Raw genomic sequence first — 20,068 nt, 5'->3', positions numbered from 1 at the left:
TTTCATCTTCCTCACCGCCCACAGGTTCATTTTATACCTTTATGTTATTTATCACCACTGCAAATGACATTTATCTGTGACGTGGTGCTGGGAGAGAAGATTTGATGGAAACCCTTCCCAGTGCCTGGTTTACGCCTGGTCTTCATCGTTCGTGGAAGTAATTGTTATTTACTGTGGATCACGTGGACCACCTACATCAGCTGCTGGGAAGCGTTGGGCGAGGACGGCTTCTCCACTGGTCGGAATGCAGCTTGTTAGCCCCTGACAATAGCAGCTCTGTGCCAGGGCCAGCGTGGCACCCAGGAGAAGCGAGGACGACCCATTCAGGCGGCCCCAGCCCCCCGACGTGCCCCATTTTCTACCCCGCAGCCCCGGTGACCCCCGATCCTCCCGGGCCTCCGTTCTGCTCCTGAGTCCCGCACTCCCGACTCGGGTGGGTTCCCTTCCTGTCGCCCAGCGTGGAACCCTCCGGCCGCTCTCCAAAAACAACGCCGCTTTAAAGAGATGGTCCGCCTCGAACCCCCTGATAACGGAAAACGTAAACACGCGCAGATACTCCCGGGCCAAACACATGACGCACGTGCGTGTGGGTCTGAAATATGCGGAGTCTGGGAGGCCTTTGGAATGCAGGAAGGATCTGAGCAGCAGAGTTCACAGGAACTTCCTTGTGAATCTCAGCGTGAAAACTCGCTCGCACACACACACACACAAATACCTACTCCAACACACATACATGCAAAGACCCATTCAAATACACAGATGCATACACACACACACGTCCAGCAGGAGTTATGCTGGCAAGTCGGCCTGTGCTGTCGGGACACGCCCGCTCCGCTGGGACACGCCCGCTCTCGAGCAGAGATTAGCGTCTGAGCGGCCACGCCCACGCTCGGGGCTCATTAATCTGATTACTGGGCTCCCGTCAGTGCCTTCGAACACCCGGCCCGCACCTTCGGCCCAGTCACCTGTCGCCCAGGACAGGGAAACATGGACCACCCGCGTGGTGGCACCCACTCTGGGACGGCTTTCCTGTTTTTCCTGCTCCATTCCCCCTCAGGGCTCAGATTTCCATCCCTCCTGATCGGACCGGTCACTCACACACACAGAAAGTATTTGTTTATGTTTGCAGAAGACAAAATTTACATTTAAAAGAGCTTTCTTCACCCGTGGGTGCCTTTTCCTCCATGACCCCCCCCCCGTGTCATAAAAACAGCCTGGAAGAGGCTTATAGATTACAGATTAAGCAAGTAGGGCAGCCAGGATCACATCTGCTGGAGCAGAGAGCAGACAGTCCGAGGCGGGCGAGGGGGTGGAAGAAAGCGGGGTGCTATTGACAAGACAAGGGCAGCATGTGATTGGCTGGGGCTGCCAGTAGTGGTGACCATGGCAACCTGGTGGACTCCCATAAGCCCCCACCCTGAGGCGGTTACCACGTGTCCTCTGGAAGGGGGAGCGATGCCAGGCGCTCCCATGACATCATCAGGCCCGCGACCCCTGCCCCCCTATAGTATCCAGCCGCCCCCCCACCCCAAACAACAGAGACTTTTTACCATTTCAATGAGACATTGAGATGCATGTGCGCACACACACACACACACACACACACACACAGAACTGACAAAGAGACTGGGGCTTTTGGAAAAAAAAAAGAAAAAGGTTTTATTCCCAAATGACTGCATGCCGACATTTCCCACTTTCCCTCCTCACAGGTCACATTTTCCCAGAGAATGAATCAACGTAAAAATCATCATTAAAAAAAAAACAACAATAAGCAAACATTCGTTTATGGGTCTGAAACCGAATCAGAGGGAGGCTCCACCGCACAAACGGCGGCTGGGTCGGGCACCGCCGGCCAGTCACAGTGCAGCGTCTTACACGCAAACACGCACACTCACACAGGCACACTTCCCATGATGCCCCTCTCTCCATGGGAGATTAAGGCCGTAAACACAGTGGGCTGCGAAACCGAACAAGACGGGCGCTGGGCAGAGGGGGTCTCCGTTGATCCAGGGGAGGGTTTTGCTCCCGAACCCGGGCAAAGATCAAAGCACAGTGACGGCTGGCCGGGTGGGGAGGGCACCTCGACCCCCGGGTCAACGGAGAGTCACGTGACCACGGCTGAGATGAGATGACGCACAGTACAGCTGAGTGCGGTCAAGGCAGGACCGCCACAGTGTGAGTGTGTGTGTGTGTGTGTGTGTGTGTGTGTGTAAGATGACGGAATTCCCCATCCCGCTCATCCAGTCGAAATAACCCCGCCCCGTTCCCCGAGCGCACGCTGGCGTTTACTCCGCCTGCGCGTCGTAGTTGGCCCCGCCCGCTTTTTTCAGCTCGTTGCGGAGGTAGTCCTCCTCCAGCTCCCGCGGGTCGCTGATCATGAACTCCTTGGCGAAGTTCTGTAGGGAGGAGCAGACGTCATTAAACGCAGGTAAGACGGTGTCACCTGGGCTCCGCCCATTCAGAAGATTTAGGTGGCTGTCAAGACACTGTCCTGTGACCCCACACACACACACACCTGGATGACGTCTTTCACCAGCGTCTTGTCGGTGCTGATCTTGGCACGCTGCAGGCCGCTCACGTTCTCCCCGATCCAGGTGATCAGCGTGAACTTTGCCCTTTTGCTCATGGCGTCGCCCGTCGTTATCCGGACAAACCCAAACAAGCGGTTATCATCTGCAGCCGGGCCGCGGGGGGCGAGAGACATGGACAGAGAGAGAAAGAGAGAGATCCTTTCATCAGCCACGACCTCATGCTGGAACACATGTGAAGCTCACATGACGGCAGGACAGTTGGAGCAGGAGGAGGTCCGTCTGGATTCGTTCGCGTGAAAACGATTCACGGATCATCTGAAAAGATTCATCTACAGACCTGTGCCGAAGCACCAACACAAACCAGCAAAAACACAACCAAACGCTGTTCGCCTAAGTTTGCAAGCACTTTCGTTCACGTAACAAATCCCTCCGTCCAACATTCAACATGTTCTGTTTATGGCAGAATGTCCTTGTTTTTGATGTGTGTAAGGAAAGACACTCTGTTGTCCTCCATCTGTAGACTTCTGCTTGTAGGTGGTCATCCATTACTTTACAGCATTGGGAGAGACCGACGCCCAGTTCTTCTAGAACGTCCCTACATGTCAACATCATTATTTGTGTTTTTTTACGCTTATAGTCAAGTCGCTGTTGGGAAGACGGAAAAACCTCGAACTAGTTTGACTAGCGGCCACGTCCTCAGTAGTGTATGTTGTATATCTCCCAGTTAAACGTACTGGTTCTGGTCCAGACGGGCCCCGCCCCCCCCCAGTTCTCATCACGTCCCTGAACCAGACGTGGACTATTCATTAACCTGCCGTCTCGCAACACACGTGACGGCCGCCGCGTCCCTTGACCCTTCCAGGCCCCCGTCTGGGAAGCCGCAGCGGCGGGTTCTTCTACACCGGGCCTGTGCTGCTGCGCCGGGACCAAAGTTCGGAGGCTCCCCGGAGGCTCCCCTCCCCCAACACCGGCACGATGCCTCAGCAGACACCCCGTAACCCGGCCAGGGTTGCATCTCCATTACTTTTATAAAACCGGAACCAGAACCTGCTTGTTTTTGGTGAAATGCGGACAGGGGTGCAGCGTTCGGGCGTGGTCGGCGTGGGTGCTACGTTTCGGGGATGGCCGGGCGGGCACGCACCGGCACCCAGGAGCAGGAAGGGCGTGGCATCTCCACTCCAGGTGGACCCTGCGGTTCTGTTCCTCTTCTGGGAATGTAAACCCCGGGGCGGCCAGTGCCACCGCCGACCGGTACCCCGGTACCCCGCAACACGGCACAGACAGACTCTCACCTGAGCACTGGCTCTTGAACTCGCCATAGTCGGTCCCCTGTCCGCCGGGCACGATGGTGGAGCCCTCGTACTTGAACGACGCCCTGGCGGGAGAGGAGATCGGTCACGGGAGGGCGGGAATGGCGCGTTTCTCCGCGGACAAAGGGCGCCCCCCCCCCCGAACTCCCGTTCGGTCGGTAATGAATGGCGGATCTCGGCTACTCACCAGGTGATCCCGCTGGTGTCGTCCCGGACCTGGTTGTACGCGTCCCTGCAGGCCTCCTTGTCAATGCGCGTCGCCATGGCCGCCGACAGGTGATTTCTGGAAGAAAATGTGGCGTCGTGGGGTGTCCCGGTCGCGTCGGCGTCGCTGGGCGAGGGACAGCAGATGGGCGGCCGAGGAGCTGAGAGCTGCGACTTCAGTCTGCAGGGAACTCGGCGCGACTCATTTCCTTCTGCCGCGTTTTGGGCGTTTCTGCTGCTGCTGCTGCTGCTGGCGGTCGTGGTGCTGCTGGTGATGATGATGATGATGATGATGACGATGAGCGTCAGAATAGGTCGGAGCTCCACGGCGCAGGTCTCACCTCCTCCTAACGGCCAACCGGGGAATTCCGCAGGCCGAGGACGCCACCTAGTGGTGCAGCAACCAACCAGCGAATCATGCGGATACAATGTAACCATCGACCCCTGTTCAAGCAGATACAAAGTATCGCCAATAAATCACCAGCACCCACTTCTATACATTTCACTGAAGTCTTATTAATAGCATAAAACAACCCTGGTGGGTGGTAACACACTCGCCTGCGAACCAGAAGACCCAGAACCCCAAACACACTTACTACCATTGTGTCCCTGAGCAGGACACTTAACCCTGAGTGTCTCCAGGGGGGGACTGTCCCTGTAACTACTGATTGTAAGTCGCTCTGGATGAGGGCTTCTGGTAAATGCCGTAAATGTAAATGGAATGTTCTAAAACGAGGTGGTTTTGTCAGGAGGTGCGTCCCGGGATGGTTCTTTATGCAGTATATCTCTAATTCATCAGAGGGGAGATGTACAGTAAAGTACAGTTGGTGGAGGAGATTTGTTCAATAAAGCACAACTGGAGGATGAAGGGACTTAATTCTTAACCAGAAACAGCGCAGGACAGATAGAACCCCCAAACATGAGCGTTATTGTTCCGTTTGTATAGTCTTGTTCTGTTTGTTCTGCATGGCCCTTTTGGGTAGAAAGGATGCATACAAATCAACTCCACGAAAATAGATTCAAACAGTAATTTTGCTTTGGTAGTTGTTCTGTCTTGTTGAGGTGGACATATCTGGTGTCGTTTTGCGGGACAGTTAAAAGTTTGCCGTGTACACACCGCACCCAAGTATTTTCAGTTTTTACTCCTGCGCTCATTATACCGAGTGTTATTATTACTCACATTCACTCGTTTACACGACCTGTGAGGGTAAATATGTTTTCCTGCATGTTTTTGCGGAGTTGTGGTGTGTTTGGGCTTAAATAAAACGAGTGGTGGAGAGGATCTGCCCTGATGTTGCAGTGTGTCATAATGCAGCAGTGACGCTCTCTCTCTCTCTCTCTCTCTCTCTCTCACAATCTCCTTGTGAAACACACTTTATCAGCAGAAATGCGGAGCGGCAGGGCTGTCGAAACCGTAAGATAAGTTGGTTTATTTTATTCCTTGGGAAAATAAAAACCAAATAAAAAGTCAGCCAGTGAAGTTTGCCCCCCCGGTCCTTTTGATTCGTCATTCCGGGTCAGTGCAGTGCCACCCCACACCGAAAATTATGCCACTCCAACCTGTAAACTATGTTCAAAGCGCTTAACCAAAATGTTCCTAACAAATGGACGTGGCCCGAATGCACCGTTCTGCAGTTATTGATGGCTCCATTGAGCAAGTGTGTTATTATCATTGCTGATTCGTATCAGGGGTTTACCGCGGCCCGTCTTGGCACAGGGATTCACTGGATTCACACGCCCGTGGCCAATCCACCCAGGGTAACACTAAAGCTACTTCCACGCGTTGTAACAACGTGCTTTTAATCTGTGGTCGAGATTAGGGTGTCTGCTAATATGCATGGGTAGTAGATACGGTGCTGCAGAACCAGAGCCGGGTTCGTTGCTTGCGAGAAGTCGGTCGAGCGAAATCCGCTTACTCGCCCGACCTCTAGAGGGCGCCAGGCGCCGACAGGCGTTCCGGATCTTCCGCCCCCCGCAGACGGAGGCAGGGCTGTTCCTGGACGCGTATCACGCTTCATGTGTAGTTTATTTCCCACAAAATGTATTGTCAGGGCTGGTAGTTTAACTCGGACTTTAATGACATGGTGGGTCCTGTCGCTGTTCTAATCCACGTTTAAAATAACAACCCGGCGGTAAATGATTCTTTGTGAGCGTTTGCATGTCGGATTCACTGGATATGCCGAATGATTTATTATGATTGGCAGTCAATTATCCACGTTTAAAATGACAATGATATTGTCTATGGTCGTTTTATTTGTATTTAATATAAATACTGGTCTGTGTGTGTGTGTGTGTGTGTGTTCCCCCTTTGTTTCAGTTTGAAGGCACCATGGAGGGAGGAAGACAACCTCAGGTGTCGCGCCCTCGCATACTGGGCTCTTCTAAGGTCGGTGGTCCAGTATAGAGCAGCTCTGTGATGTATATTTACTGGTGGCCGTGCCGGACACCGGTAAAAATGTGGCCCACGAGCAGGTTTATTACGGTTGCGAGACCATGCCTGTTGATTAAAAGGTCACGTGACCAAGCAGTAATGCCACGCCCGGTTTCAGGTGTACTTCTGGGAGGAGCGGGCCACGTCACTGCTGCAGGGCCTGAACGACCAGAGACAGTGTGGGCAGCTCTGCGACGTGGTGCTGGTCGCCGAGGGCCAGAGGATCACCGCCCACCGCGCCCTGCTGGCCGCCTCGAGCCCTTACTTCCAGGTGGCGCGTTGCACACATTCAGAACTCCGCGTGACTTCACAACTCGGATTGTCAACGCCTCGATTATCGATGCATCACATCAAATTTTCTACGTCTACTTCACGGGACTTAAGGTCTTGTTTGAAAAACTGTCGGCGTCAGAACTCATTGGAGCAAATCTAAAGATGCTTTCGGACGCTTTCTCAGTGGACACGTCCGCTTCCTGAACTCCCGTTAAGACGACAGTGTTGTGTTTCAGATCTCTGGACACCCATCTCTTAGATTCCATTTCAACTTTGACCGCGTTTTGCTCATGGCCGCTGAGTGGCCAAAGTCACTACCAGCACTGCTTTTCACTGAGAATATCTATGCCGCCTTTTAGGTCACACGCACTTTTGGGGTTTAAATGTTCTGTGTATTGTGAGATTGATCCTGTTACAGACCACGTGACACGTGGCCATCGTGCCGTGCACTTGATGTCTGGTGTGTCTGTTTGAATTCTTCCTCCCAGGCCATGTTCACCCTGGGCATGCGCGAGGAGAGGCAGGCAGAGGTGGAGCTCGTGAGCGCCTCGTCCGCGGGCGTGAAGGCCGTGGTGGACTTCCTGTACAGCGGGGAGCTGCCGCTGGACTGCGGCAACGTCTACTGCGTGCTGGAGACGGCCCACCTGCTGCAGGTGTGGCGCGCCGTGGACTTCTGCTGCCAGCACCTGGAGCAGGCGGTGAGCGAGGAGAACTACGTCCACCTGCAGGAGCTCGCGCTGCTCTACAGCCTGGAGCGCCTGGACGCCCACATCGACCGCTTCGTACTGGAGCGCTTCTCCGCCCTGTCCGTCACGCCGCAGTTCCTCAGCAACGTGCCGCCGGCCAAGATGGCGGCGTACCTGTCGCACGAGCGCGTGCAGCACGACAGCGAGCAGGCCCTGCTCCAGGCGGCGCTGCGGTGGCTGAGCCAGAGGCCGGAGCGCCAGCCTCAGGCGCGGCGGCTCCTCTCTCAGGTGCGCTTCTCCCTCATACCAGCGGGGGAGCTCACGCGCTGCGTCCTGCCCGCCATTCGCTCGCTGCTGCCCCCGGAGGCCGGCTGCGAGGCGCTGGTGGAGGAGGCGGTGAGCTACTGCTCCCGCCCGAGCGCCCAGCCCCTTCTCCAGACGCCAGAGTCCAGGCTGAGGGGTGGGGAGGAGCGCCTCCTGCTTGTGGGAGGGGAGGTGTCGGAGAGGGGGGAGGAGCTGAGCGCTGAGGTCTGCTCGCTGGACGAGGACAGTGGCCAGTGGCAGACAGAGACCCAGCTGCCGGCCCAGAGAAGCCACCACTGCGTGGCCGTCCTGGGCGGGTTTCTCTTCACCGCTGGCGGGAGCTCGTCACGGGACAACTCATCGGAGATCGCGAGTAACATGTTGTACCGCTACGACCCACGCACCAACCTCTGGATCAAGGCGAGGACAATCTTCTCTTTTAGATTTTCAGGAATCACATCATATTGATCCTACCTCTAATGCAGATGGATTGAATGGATTTCCAAATCTGGAAATTCCTGGAACGATTAAGTCCCATAGAATATTTATACAGGGATATTAACAAGAGCTACAAATACGTTTTGGCAAGAATCTCATTATACAATACAAGGGTTTTCAATACATTTATAATGCTATATATATACATACAGTACAGGCCAAAAGTTTGGACACGCCTTCTCAGTCAATGTGATTCCTTTATTTTCATGACCATTTACGTTGGTAGATTCTCACTGAAGGCATCAAAACTATGAATGAACACATGTGGAGTTATGTACTTAACAAAAAAAGGTGAAATAAGTGAAAACATGTTTTATATTCTAGTTTCTTTGCTCTGATTACTGCTTTGCTCACTCTTGGCATTCTCTCGATGAGCTTCAAGAGGTCGTCACACGAAATGCTTCTCCAACAGTCTTGAAGGAGTTCCCAGAGGTGTTTAGCACTTGTTGGCCCAGCTCACCCCAAACCATCTGGATTGGGTTCAGGTCCGGTGACTGTGGAGGCCAGGTCTCCACTTTTTGTTAAGTACAGAACTCCACATGTGTTCATTCATAGTTTTGATGCATTCAGTGAGAATCTACCAACGTAAATGGTCATGAAAATAAAGAAAACACATTGAATGAGAAGGTGTCCAGACTTTTGGCCTGTACTGTATATACAGCATTTTTAAAATGTGTTTGTAGAAAAAAAAAAGTTCACAGCAAATCTCTCCAATATAGACTGAACACAGTTTACGATAGTAAACTATATTCCACCGTTACTAATGTCCATCATCCCTATTAACAGAAATATTGATCTGCCTTGTGTAGGGTGCCTCAATGAACCAGCGGCGCATGGATTTCTACCTGGGGGCCGTGGGCGGGTGTCTCATCGCCGTCGGGGGCCACAATGTGAAGGCCTTGTCCTCGGTGGAGGTCTACCATCCGGCAGAGGACTACTGGACCTATGTGGCCGGACTCCCTAAGTACGTCCGTCCAGCAGATTGGTGGTTTTCTTGCCTCTGAAACAGTGATTAGAAAATCTAATATTTTCCATTTGTGTTTTTTTTTTTTTTTTTTTTTTTACTTGAGGTGCACCTACGGTCACGCTGGCACTGTGCACGACGGCCTGGTTTTTATATCTGGCGGTCATGACTATCTGATTGGGCCGTACAGAAGAGATGTCATGAGTTATGACCCGAGGAGGGGGGACGTGTGGACGCAGCGGCAGGCGATGACCCTGGCGCGAGGCTGGCACTGCATGGCCTCGCTGCGTGAGAGGGTCTATGCCATTGGCGGGACGGTCAACTACGAGCACAGCATGGAGCGGTTTGACATCCTGGACGTGGAGGCGTTTGACCCCGAGAGTGAGCAGTGGACGCGTGTCGCTCCCCTCCTGCAGCCCAACAGTGAGTCGGGGGTGGGCGTCCTGGGCGGCAAGATCTACGTCCTGGGCGGTTACAGCTGGGACAACACGTGCCACTCGCGTGCCACGCAGGTCTTCGACCCCGAGCAGGGCCAGTGGACCCGCGGGCCGGACCTGCCCAAGGCCATCGCCGGGGCGTCGGTGTGTGTGTGTGCGGTGAAGCCGCAGCCCAGTTGCCCTGAGAGGAAGCAGGCCGAACAAGGCCGAGCGAGGGGCAAACCCGCCTCCCACCGGGACCGGTGACACGTTTCACTGCAACCGCTAGACTCTCTAGAGAACAGCGGAACCGTCCAGGGCTGTTCGATAAAGACTATTCAATAAAGACAACGTGAGCGTGTCTCTGTCCAGAAAAATGAATCAGACGTCTTGTTAATTCCATGTTGGGGTTGAATTGGGTGAATTGGTATTGAAATGGGTGGTAGTAGCTTATAGCTCGCCTATGAGCCTGAAGACCCAGGTTCTAATCCCACTTACTACCATCGTGTCCCTGAGCAAGACACTTAACCCTGAGTGTCTCCAGGGGGGGACTGTCCCTGTAAATACTGACTGTAAGTCGCTCTGGATAAGGGCGTCTGATAAATGCCGTAAATGTAAAGGAATTGAATCTCTATTTTTTTTTTTTCACAATTAAAGTCACAGTTTTGTGATTTCATAACATTGGTAATTCGGATCGGTCTGGTGCAGATTGGTCTGTGAAGGCTTCTTCAGTCGAATGGGTAGAACGGGTGGGGCTTTGCCCTGAGGAATGAAAACGTGCGTTAGCATTTTCTGCGCCAGCGTGCGTAAACATTGTGACTGCGGGCCCCTATTTTACCGCCGATTATATGTCACTGCCCCTCGTTCACAGGGTGCGTCTGAGGACGTCACAAACGACTACCAACACCATGATGCAGGTTATCAGCCCTTTAAAGTGAAAGTGGTGAGACACAGCACATGGTGCACACAGTGAAATTTGTCCTCTGTATTTAACCGTCACCCTTGGTGAGCAGTGGGCAGCCATGACAGGCGCCCGGGGAGCAGTGTGTGGGGACGGTGCTTTGCTCGGTGGCACCTCAGTGGCACCTTGGCGGATCGGGATTCGAACCGACAACCTTCTGATTACAGGGCCACTGCTGCCCCCAATGAATTCAAGTGTTCTGCTGAGCTGTGAACTAGTGAACATGACATTAGGCGACGTGACATATATGGCGCCGCCAAAATACAGACCCGCGATTCGGGAAAAATGGCGTCTTACTGGTCGAGCACACAGGCTCTCCACCCTCGGTCCAGCCTTCTCAGTGCCTTCATGTCCTCTTCATCCAGAGAGAAGTCAAAGACCTGGAAAGGGTGAGATCTCCTGACATTATGGAACCGAATGCGGGCAAATGGTTGGACGTGTGCCGGCGGTCTGTGGGGAAGGGGGGCGCGACCTTGGAGTTGTCCAGGATGTGATTGGGCTTGATGCTCTTCGGAATCACGGCGATTCCCTGTTGCACGTGGTAACGCAGCAGCACCTGCAGACATTTCCGTTTGTCAGACCAACAGTGCTCCACGGCTCCATTCGTTCCGGGGTTCTTCAGCTCTATTATGTTCCAGATGTATCCTAACAATGCTAACAATGCCCCGAACCTGGATCTCCAGCAGAGTAGGCGAGAATGTCAGACCTGCGCAGAGCTTCTTCTGTGCTTCTTGGCGACGTCCGCGACCACGGGGTCCTGGAGCATCTTCTCCGGGTCGGCGTCCCCGCGGTGGCTGTGGCGGGACGAGAGGGGTGGGAAAGGTTGTTGGTTGAGGTTCTGCTGGAGGACGCGGCGTTTCGGAGCTCCGCTGCGACTCACTGCTGCTGCGGCCTGCCGGGCGACCCGAAGGGGCTGTAGGCGGTCAGGGCGATGTCGCGGGAGCGGCAGAACTCCACCAGGTCTGACTGCGCCAGGTAAGGGTGCATCTCCACCTGCAGGCAGGGTTTACGGCGCTCAGAAGACGAAGTGAAGGCCAAGATGCCTGAAGATGAAGACGGCACGTTTACGCAGGGTTTTATTTTACAAGTTTACGTCACCTTACCTGGTTGACGGCAGGCGGAACTTTGGCCACGGAGAGGAGCCGCTGCAGCTGCTGGACATTGAAGTTGGAGACCCCGATGCTCCTCACCTTCCCCGAGAGCTGCAGAGCCTCCATCCCCTGTAACAAACAGAAGCGTAACAGCACGGGCGGGGGGAGACCTTAGAGGTGGTTCGAGAAAGCGACGGCGAATTCAGCTCCATTTGGAATTGTGCAGCGGGAGGAGCCAGGCTTGAGGCTGAGGGCATCATCAGTGATGATGCATGTCTGACCCCGGTAAAATGCCGGACACTTATCTACACTACTCAATTAGTGATACCAAAAAAAGGTGTGATGGCCCTTCCTGGAGTATTTTACCAGCCTTCAGCCTCAGAATCCGACTCTTATTATCACCCAGTAAAGTTCCAGAAACAATACTGTCATTTTGTTCTTTTTAATTGATCAATCTGGCATGAGGATGGGGTTATTATGTGGAAAGGTTGTTGGGTTTAGAATTGCACACATTATTATCATTATTGTTCTTCGAATATGACTAAAGGGCCATTTTTCCTATAATACTCTACTGCAATGTTACCCGATATTTGTATGTAACTCTCACAGAATTGATTTTCTTAGTGAGATCTTTTTTATATTGTGTGCATTGTGTTTTTTCCCCAGGCGCCTGTCATGGCTGCCCACTGCTCACTCAGGGTGACGGGTTAAATGCAGAGGACAAATTTCACTGTGTGCACCATGTGCTGTGCTGCTGTGTATTACAAGTGACAATCACTTCACTTTTTTTTTTTTTTTTTTGCTTAATGTCAATAAAAATATCTTTGAGGGGAAACAAAAGTAAAGTGAGATGGATGCTGGCGGTACCCTCCACACGTCCACGTAGTCAATGTCGTTGGTAAGCAGCTTGCCGTTCCTGGTGGGGAACAGTTCATCGTCCACCTTCTGCAGCCCCACTGGGAAGTGCACCAGGTAGAGGTCCAGGTAGTCCAGCTGCAGGTCCTTCAGGGTCTTCTGCAGGCAGACGGGGATGTCTTCTGGCGCATGGTGCGTGCACCACAGCTATTTAAACACAGGGAGGAGAAGGCAGGTGGCATGAGCTGACCGGGGAAGTCTGCTGATTGGCACTGGGGTTGCGTTTCATCCTGCACCTTGCTCGTGATGAACATGTCCTCCCGCCGAATGATGCCCTGCTTGATCTTGAAGCGAATGGCTCTGCCCAGCTCCGCCTCGTTTTGGTACATGTACGCCGTGTCCAGGTGGCGGTAACCAGCGGCGATGGCGGTCTCTGCCGCCGCCTGGCACACTTCGGGACTCACGTTCTGATGGAGACAGAGCAGGCGACCCAACAAGTAAAGCCTGACATTTAGCCTTCCCATATTTCTGATAAAAAATATCATATAATATAATTTCCCAAATTTAATTCCCCATATAATGATAAAAAGACACACACTCGGTCTGACTTCGAATTGGTTTATGAAGTAAAGAGAGTTCACCTGTCCCTTATACGTCCCCAGACCCAGCAGGGGCATGAATCTTCCATCGTTCAGCTCGACCTTCCTGACTTGTCCGCTGCCCTCGTCCATGTTGAGGGGTCCTGAGCACTGTCTGAGAATGAACGAGGAAGGCCGACGCCCCTCCTCTGCTGCCCGTGTCTTAGCTTTATCTGCCGGGTTAATCATTCAACCTGGCTGGCCGTGTGTGTACTTTGACTCCGAGAAGTGACCTTTACCATCCAGGCTTTATGACATTTTGTGCAACTTCCTCATGATAAACGTTCAAATAAAAAACCTGCCCCTGTTTTTAAGGCATGGCCTCCACTGGATCTCTGAAGGTACGCTGTGGCATCTGGCACCAAGCTCTCAGTAGCATATCCGGTGGAGGCCAAGTCAAACTCATTGTTGTGTTCATCAAAACCATAATTTTTCATCTCTAGGATCAGAAAAAATGCCTCTGCTCTGACCTTGAACTTGTCTTTCTTTTCGTTCTCGGGACCCTTTATGGTAGGTCCTGAACCCTACAGACTGGGAACATCTCATCTAGGCACCACAATCTGGTTCTTTTAAAGATCATAATGCTGATTGTTATCAAGGTGTAGTTCACACGTCCGTCAGCAGAGGACGATGTTCTATCAGTACTGCTCACTTGCCTCCTAATGCGGATCCTGGTGGTATAAATAACTGTAAAAGCTCGGTCATTTCTCCGAAATACCCCAAAAGCAGGCACCGATCTGGTGCAGTGATCTGCGTGAACTCCATAATCTTTATATTCATTCTTACTGAAACTGCGAGAAAGCTTAATAAAAACGGGGGGCTTGTTTTTGTTCACTACAGTTACAGGCTGCAGGCATATTTGGGAGGTATGAGATAGGTATAAAAAAAGTTTTTTAGGTTTTATTTGTGATTTTCAATTTTTCAACAACAACAAAAAAAACAGCTGTTGCCCAATATCCACCCACCACCCGTAAGCACATTTTCTAATCTAATCTAACTATACACAGCAGATGTTGAAACACACAGTCCGTGCTTATTTTTTATCTGAAACTGTATAATGCTGCTTAATGCATCAGCTTCAAAAATTGAACAAAAAAAAAAAACAATAAACCAGTTATGGTAGGGAAATTCTGTTTTTGTTGCTTTAACGGGTCAGATTGAACTTGGATGTGCTTCTCTTCAGGAGGGTAATTATTGAATAAATTTGGTGCACACATGCAATTCTTATATCACAAACAAGCGGAACAAGACTTTTTAAGCGATTAAATATTAACCTGTTTTTGCTTTGATACTCAATTGGTCGATTTTGGTCTTTACACAAACGTCACTTTTATATCGCAGAAAGTCTTGTGAAACATTTGCTCAGGGTTTTATTTAAATATGTGTGCGTCACGAAATAACAGACAACTTGAGATAAACATAAATATTTTATGTAACCAAGGACTTTCACAGTAACAGCGAATCATGCAAAAATAACAATAATGGCGAGAAAGATACGTCTACAAATACTGAATAACAACCAACTACTACAAATAACGTATCTGATCTACAAAACTTGATCGTTGTGGCTAGAATAACAGCAAAAATAATAATAATGAGAATAATAACATACATGTTGGATAGAATGATGATTGGACGGATTTAACTTCTATAAAAGTATATAATGCCAAAATAGAAGATAATTACAACAGTTCCATATAAAGAAGCTTATTGGCTGTAGAAAAGAAAAATAAATATAAAGAGTTTCCAGAACATGAAACATGCCTTCTGTCCCTCCTTCTTTATCTGTGTCTGTGCCAAAACTGGTTTGTGATCTCATTGGTCAATCTCGTTGCTGTCAGTGCTGCACGGCCGATAGTGTCGGGCGCAGAACTCGCGGATACGTGCACAGGCCTCCATCATCATGTCCTCCGGCACTGTCACCACCACCCGAAAGAAGTCGGGGTACTCGAACGCCTGAGAACACATGAGGATGATTAGGGAACCGGGCTGGAGGTCACGACGTGAATTCTGAGTGGAGGAAGAGAGGCCGCACCGTGGCAGGAAGACAAAAGACAGACTGTTCGGTCACCAGACGTTCTGTAAAGTCCACATCATTCTGGAACTCTGGAAAGTTGTCCATGTCTATGCCAACCTGCACAAAGGGACAGATATTGGAACATTGGAAAAACTGGCCATGACGATGATGTACAGCTGAGCTGATCTGACAGTGGGTCTCTGGCTCACCATGAGGTACATGGCCCCTGAGGGCATCACTGGGGTGAGCCCAGGAACCGTGGACAGCGCAGAGTAGCAGATCTCTGAGTTGGCCTGAGAAGCAGAGAGGAAATGAGTACATGCTCACAGGCGGGATTTAGTACTGAGAGACGGGATCTAGTACTGACTTTAATGAAGCTGACGGTACTCTGATAAAACTCGTGTGGCGTGTTGTTGAAGATGCTCTCCAGCGCTCCCTGAACAATGGTACAGGCCCCCAGGATCCTCTGGCTTAGCTTTACCAGACCCTCACGAATCTTCTCATGGAGACCAAAAGATGAGAAGGAAGACCATCAAGAAAGTTCTGTGAAATTCTGAAATTCTGAAGATTGTGACCGTTGTCAAGAGCTTTGTAGGTCTTCGTTGCAAAAATATCTGAACTGTTGGGCTACGATTGTCCACACCATTGGAAAATTAACAGGGCCAATAATATTAGCCGATACTGATATCAGTGCATTCAATAAGTAACTGTTTCTTCAGCTGAGTTACACCTGAAAGCTTTTTGATTTCATCCCAACCCTTTTTAAACAAATCTATTACTATCCAGGGGGTAGAATAACACATACTACAGTTCAGTAATGATGCACAACAGACCTCTGATCCAAAGACGTTGTTACGGTCGTGGATGAGGATCCAACCCATCCTCCAGCCGGGCACCAGCCAACGCTTGGCCAGCCCCCCACAGGACAGAATGGGCACATCGCTGCTCAGTGGGGCCATGGGGTGGAAAGAACAGTCCGGAAAGACCTTTGGAAAGAAGGACAAAGCACACAAAATGGCACCATCAGGAAGCTAAGCATGAAAGAGCTCATATGGGTTGTTTCTTGTGCCTGTGGATCTACGTCTGGTTCTCATCAGGACCTCATGGAACCACCCCCGCATCTCATTGGCTGCCTCGGTCTGACACTACAGTTCTAAACGTCAGATGCTCGTAAACCATGAAACGCTAAGTCACTATGGATCATCATATAGAGTCTCTACTCATTGGCTGTGGTGGGAGGTGTGCGAACACCACCGCTGCTGCTGAAACCCACCAACCTCCCCCTTTACCCACCCCCTCTCATGTTAAGCCTTTATGTATGTCCTAATACATAACATATGTGGCTAAAAAGTGCAATGTCATTGTGGCGAGGCTGGTTATTGAGTTGTCCTGGTGGCAGGGAGGGGCTTATATGATATTTAATGCCTTTGATTACCCAGAATCCCCCATCTGGAGCATTTTAAAGCCCCCCCCCCCAATTGTGGCTAAAACTTTGAACAGAAACCAGACTGTAACAAATAGAGAATCTGGCAACGCAAACCCTTTCTCGTTATGCTGATGGCCAATGAACTTGATGCCCCCCACAACCCCAACCCCTCTGCTTGCTATACAGAAAAGAGTGCAGAAAACAGCTGTTATCACCATGAATGTGCACTCTACTACTTCCTATGCCCCCAAAAACCTGGGTCATCCTTCCTGTGCCCCCAGTGACCCACCCACCGTATGCCCGAACGCTGCCAGCCGCCCATTCACGGGCAGTGATGCTCCTAATCCCTGCACTGCTGATGTGCTCCCCACGGACTCCCAGCAGAGCTGAGCCAGGGGAAAAAAAAAACCCTAACTGGGCACAAAGAATGTGCCTCGCTGGGCCCTGGAACTCTGGAGTGAGTAGGTTTTAAAATAGTTTTTAATGGTGTGTGTGTGTGTGTGTGTGTGTGTGTGTGCACTCACCATGTCTCCATAGATCTCATCAGCCAGGATGGGTATGCAGTGTTTCGAAGCCACTGCAATGGGAAAGAAACTGAATTTAATTGCTGCTAACTGAATCTGTGGTGACAGTGAAGGCACCTGAGGGTCTGAGGGACACTGCACCTGAGATGATGTTCTGCAGGTGCTCCTTGCTGTAGACAGACCCACAGGGGTTAGAGGGATTGGTGACGATCAGACAGGCCGTTCTGCTGTCTATCAGACTCTCCAGATGCTGCAGGTCCACCTCCCAGGACTTCTCAGGCTGTGCAACCCCCCCCGAAAAAAAAAAGTCAAGGAACTGAATCCACACAGTGACTGGTTGTAATTTTGCTTTCTGGTCTCTGGGCAGACATATGGAACTGATTTCTTCTGAGACCTAACTGTAGTTCGAGCTCAGGACCCTCCCACAGCCCATGACCATGAGATTATGTAACAGCTGGAGGCATGAAGAACGTATATATATATATATATGATTTTCATTTCATGTTAGATGCAAAATACAACAACATGTTTATTTCAGTGCATGCAGGATTCCTGATGCAGAGGTACGAATAAGAAAACTGTGGCCAGGCATAACATAAAGACAATATTTATGTGTGCTGCTGAAAACACACAAGCCATAAAAATCTTATATAATCAGTTTGCAGTGATGGAAAGTCTTGGGTCAGAATCTGCGAATCCAGGCCAGAATTTGTATCCAACCAAGCAGCTGGGCAGTGGGTCTGTGACCAAAGTAACTGCTCAGTTGGTTGGCTGGCACGAAATCCTGGTCCGGATTTGTAATTCTTGCAACGCTGCTCACCAGCAGGTTGTAGAGTTTGACCTGGACGCCGAGCGACACGGCCAGGGTCTTGTAGAGGGAGAAGCCAGGGCACGGCACCAGGATGTTGTCCCCCGGGTTACACAGGACATTGATGCACAGCTCAATGGCCTGACTGCAGCCACTGGTCAGGATGACGTCCTGTGTGTCAGGATGAAAAATCATGTGTTGCATCTTCTTTTGCATCAAATTACGCTGAATATGCGTCTGACAGATTTTATCGGTATCATTTCAAGCTAGTGTGAGTAAAACATTTGAGGGTTAGTGGGCTATTGCTCAAATACTAAAACAGTCAGAGCTTTGCGAACCTTGGCCTCCAGCGGAGCACCGGGGCGGCTGTAGAAGTTGGCAACCGCCTCCCTGCTCTTCTGGTAACCTGACAAAATCAATGAGAGTCAAACACTGGGATCTGTTTGCCCTAGGGTTGGGCTAACCCTAACCCTAACCCTAACTGGCAAGGTCTGTAGAAATCAAGTGGCATTTCAGAGCTGAGCAGTGGAGAAGTCGAATCCCCTCTATCGATCTACGAACTCACCAGAAAATTAATTTGGGCATGCGCAAATACATCTGAGATTTATAATTAGGTGTTAATAGTTACAATCTTGTGAAATACAAAGATTGATGCTCCCACCCACGTTACACAGCAAAATGCATTTTAATATTGCTTTATTATAACATGTATTGCACAGACGCGTAGATCTCTGCCGAAACTCGTATGCGCAACACTTCTTATTATAATAGAAATATTTAAGATTAAAATGACAGCCTCAGATTAAATCGTAAATATAGTTCTTATATAGTTTTCCTTTCAAAAATGATAAAAGGGAATTTGGAAGTGTTACGTTTTTGGTTTCTAATCCTCACCTACTGATGGCGCGTATCCATTGTACTTCTGCGAGTCGATAGCCTCTTTCATCGCCTGCAGAACCTTGTCGTCCGTGGGCATGTTCCCAAAAACGGTGGGATCCCCTAAAGCGCATTAGAAGATCATTGAATCGAATAAAGTGCATAAATGGAAATTAGAGCATCGTCATTATAAAAGAACCCTGCAGTCTCACCGATGGACAGGGAGATCATGGGCTTGTCGGGGTTCGGCGTGAGCTTCATCCCGTCCACGATGGCCCGGATGGGGTTGAGGGTGTTCTTGGACATCTCCGAGGCGCGGACGCCCCAGCTGCGCTGCCGGCGGCTCTTCAGCTTGGCGGGGTCCAGGACGCCGCGGACGCTCACCTGCCGCACGCCGGCGGTCAGGACCCCGTTTCCGTGAACCCCGTTCATCTGGATCACGTGGGACTTGTCCATCGTACTACAACCGCTGAAGAAAGATCGCGAAACGTTTGTTAGAAATAATATATCTAAATAATTGGTAGCCGAGAAATATTTTTTTTGTCATTTATTTAAATCCCAAATCACAAAAGTATGTATTTTTTCATTTATATTAACAATTCACCTGCGCTGACTGAACGATAATACGAAAATAATGAATGGAACCGAGATGTAATATAATGTGCTGGCTTATCCCAGTCCGAGTTTATATCAGCCCCAGAAATGGGTGTCGAGCCCCGCCCATGTTTTCATTGGTGGAGACCGAGGGCTGCACCCTACTCCCCCGTTGCATCACGGACAGAAATGTGCACTTCTTTACAGTTCGGGGCTTTTGGGGTGGGTTTAGCGAGAACCCGTTAACCCGTTCCGTGCGCCCTGGCGCGTAAAGGCGCACTGGAGAGGCTCGTGGCGCAGCAGAACCTTGCGCATCATCAGATGCGGACTTTTCTCGTTTTCCGTTTACGCCGAGACACCGAGACACCGACCGTGAGTACCGATGGCGGGTATTTCAGGGGATCACGCCGCCCTCCTGGGTGCAACGACCTGCTTTGTTGACCGTCGCCTGGTGCGCATCGCTTGATCTTACGTCACCACATTCGCCACTGACGTTTATCGGGTATGGCGATGTTTATGCTGCCAAAATATCACGAACAATTTATCACTCCGCATTTCATTTAACTTATGCGCCCCAAGGCACGGGGGCGTCACGGCGCAAATGAACCGTTTTCTCCATATTAATTTCTTCCTTTTATATATGTACAGTGGGTTGCAAAAGT

The 20,068-nt window shown here is 50.8% G+C and overlaps 5 protein-coding genes across 5 annotated transcripts in view; 2 read left to right on the top strand and 3 right to left on the bottom strand.

Moving 5' to 3' along the window:
- Nucleotides 1-20,068, top strand: part of LOC114766810 (protein brambleberry-like) — a 480,412-nt gene that overhangs the window by 309,628 nt on the left and 150,716 nt on the right. The gene's annotated exons all lie outside the window — the stretch shown is intronic.
- On the bottom strand, nt 1,641-4,384 carry cotl1 (coactosin-like F-actin binding protein 1). Its single transcript, XM_028958098.1, has 4 exons — nt 4,029-4,384; nt 3,824-3,906; nt 2,516-2,673; nt 1,641-2,396 (listed from the first exon to the last, which is right to left on the bottom strand). Exons 1-4 carry the CDS (start codon nt 4,103-4,105, stop codon nt 2,286-2,288), a joined length of 429 nt encoding a protein of 142 aa, XP_028813931.1. The 5' UTR covers nt 4,106-4,384; the 3' UTR covers nt 1,641-2,285.
- klhl36 (kelch-like family member 36) lies at nt 5,377-10,147 on the top strand. The gene is made up of 6 exons (XM_028958059.1): nt 5,377-6,129; nt 6,363-6,431; nt 6,595-6,747; nt 7,238-8,158; nt 9,046-9,200; nt 9,307-10,147. The coding sequence occupies exons 1-6, from the start codon at nt 6,127-6,129 to the stop codon at nt 9,881-9,883; spliced, it is 1,878 nt and encodes a 625-aa protein (XP_028813892.1). The 5' UTR covers nt 5,377-6,126; the 3' UTR covers nt 9,884-10,147.
- Nucleotides 9,779-13,254, bottom strand: LOC114766838 (1,5-anhydro-D-fructose reductase). The gene is made up of 9 exons (XM_028958099.1): nt 13,165-13,254; nt 12,820-13,023; nt 12,536-12,730; nt 11,681-11,797; nt 11,458-11,570; nt 11,284-11,371; nt 11,050-11,133; nt 10,875-10,957; nt 9,779-10,378 (listed from the first exon to the last, which is right to left on the bottom strand). Exons 1-9 carry the CDS (start codon nt 13,252-13,254, stop codon nt 10,345-10,347), a joined length of 1,008 nt encoding a protein of 335 aa, XP_028813932.1. The 3' UTR covers nt 9,779-10,344.
- tat (tyrosine aminotransferase) lies at nt 14,433-19,455 on the bottom strand. Its single transcript, XM_028958073.1, has 12 exons — nt 19,417-19,455; nt 19,025-19,281; nt 18,831-18,935; nt 18,275-18,342; nt 17,949-18,107; nt 17,270-17,408; nt 17,129-17,181; nt 16,012-16,164; nt 15,546-15,674; nt 15,388-15,471; nt 15,197-15,295; nt 14,433-15,117 (listed from the first exon to the last, which is right to left on the bottom strand). Exons 2-12 carry the CDS (start codon nt 19,266-19,268, stop codon nt 14,977-14,979), a joined length of 1,374 nt encoding a protein of 457 aa, XP_028813906.1. The 5' UTR covers nt 19,269-19,281; nt 19,417-19,455; the 3' UTR covers nt 14,433-14,976.

Source organism: Denticeps clupeoides, chromosome 17, assembly GCF_900700375.1.
Source record: "Denticeps clupeoides chromosome 17, fDenClu1.1, whole genome shotgun sequence".
Taxonomy (NCBI): Eukaryota; Metazoa; Chordata; class Actinopteri; order Clupeiformes; family Denticipitidae; genus Denticeps; species Denticeps clupeoides.
The sequence above is the reverse complement of the archived record's forward strand: the minus strand, read 5'-3'. Positions and strand labels throughout refer to the sequence as shown.

What these genes read in the sequence shown, in the direction of transcription:
- LOC114766838 (XM_028958099.1), bottom strand. Translation starts at nt 13,254, where the DNA reads ATGGACGAGGGCAGCGGACAAGTCAGGAAGGTCGAGCTGAACGATGGA. An exon ending in ACAGAAGAAGCTCTGCGCAG is followed by an intron (nt 11,134 to 11,283) that starts GTCTGACATTCT and finishes AAATGTCTGCAG; the next exon opens with GTGCTGCTGCGTTACCACGT. An exon ending in AGAGCCTGTGTGCTCGACCA is followed by an intron (nt 10,379 to 10,874) that starts GTAAGACGCCAT and finishes TTCATTCCTCAG; the next exon opens with GGCAAAGCCCCACCCGTTCT.
- klhl36 (XM_028958059.1), top strand. An exon ending in GCATACTGGGCTCTTCTAAG is followed by an intron (nt 6,432 to 6,594) that starts GTCGGTGGTCCA and finishes GCCCGGTTTCAG; the next exon opens with GTGTACTTCTGGGAGGAGCG. An exon ending in TATGTGGCCGGACTCCCTAA is followed by an intron (nt 9,201 to 9,306) that starts GTACGTCCGTCC and finishes TTTTTACTTGAG; the next exon opens with GTGCACCTACGGTCACGCTG.
- cotl1 (XM_028958098.1), bottom strand. Translation starts at nt 4,105, where the DNA reads ATGGCGACGCGCATTGACAAGGAGGCCTGCAGGGACGCGTACAACCAG. An exon ending in GACACCAGCGGGATCACCTG is followed by an intron (nt 3,907 to 4,028) that starts GTGAGTAGCCGA and finishes CTCTCCCGCCAG; the next exon opens with GGCGTCGTTCAAGTACGAGG. An exon ending in GTTCAAGAGCCAGTGCTCAG is followed by an intron (nt 2,674 to 3,823) that starts GTGAGAGTCTGT and finishes GCCCGGCTGCAG; the next exon opens with ATGATAACCGCTTGTTTGGG.
- tat (XM_028958073.1), bottom strand. Translation starts at nt 19,268, where the DNA reads ATGGACAAGTCCCACGTGATCCAGATGAACGGGGTTCACGGAAACGGG. An exon ending in TCAAACTCTACAACCTGCTG is followed by an intron (nt 17,409 to 17,948) that starts GTGAGCAGCGTT and finishes GGGGTTGCACAG; the next exon opens with CCTGAGAAGTCCTGGGAGGT. An exon ending in TCTTTTGTCTTCCTGCCACG is followed by an intron (nt 15,118 to 15,196) that starts GTGCGGCCTCTC and finishes ATGTGTTCTCAG; the next exon opens with GCGTTCGAGTACCCCGACTT.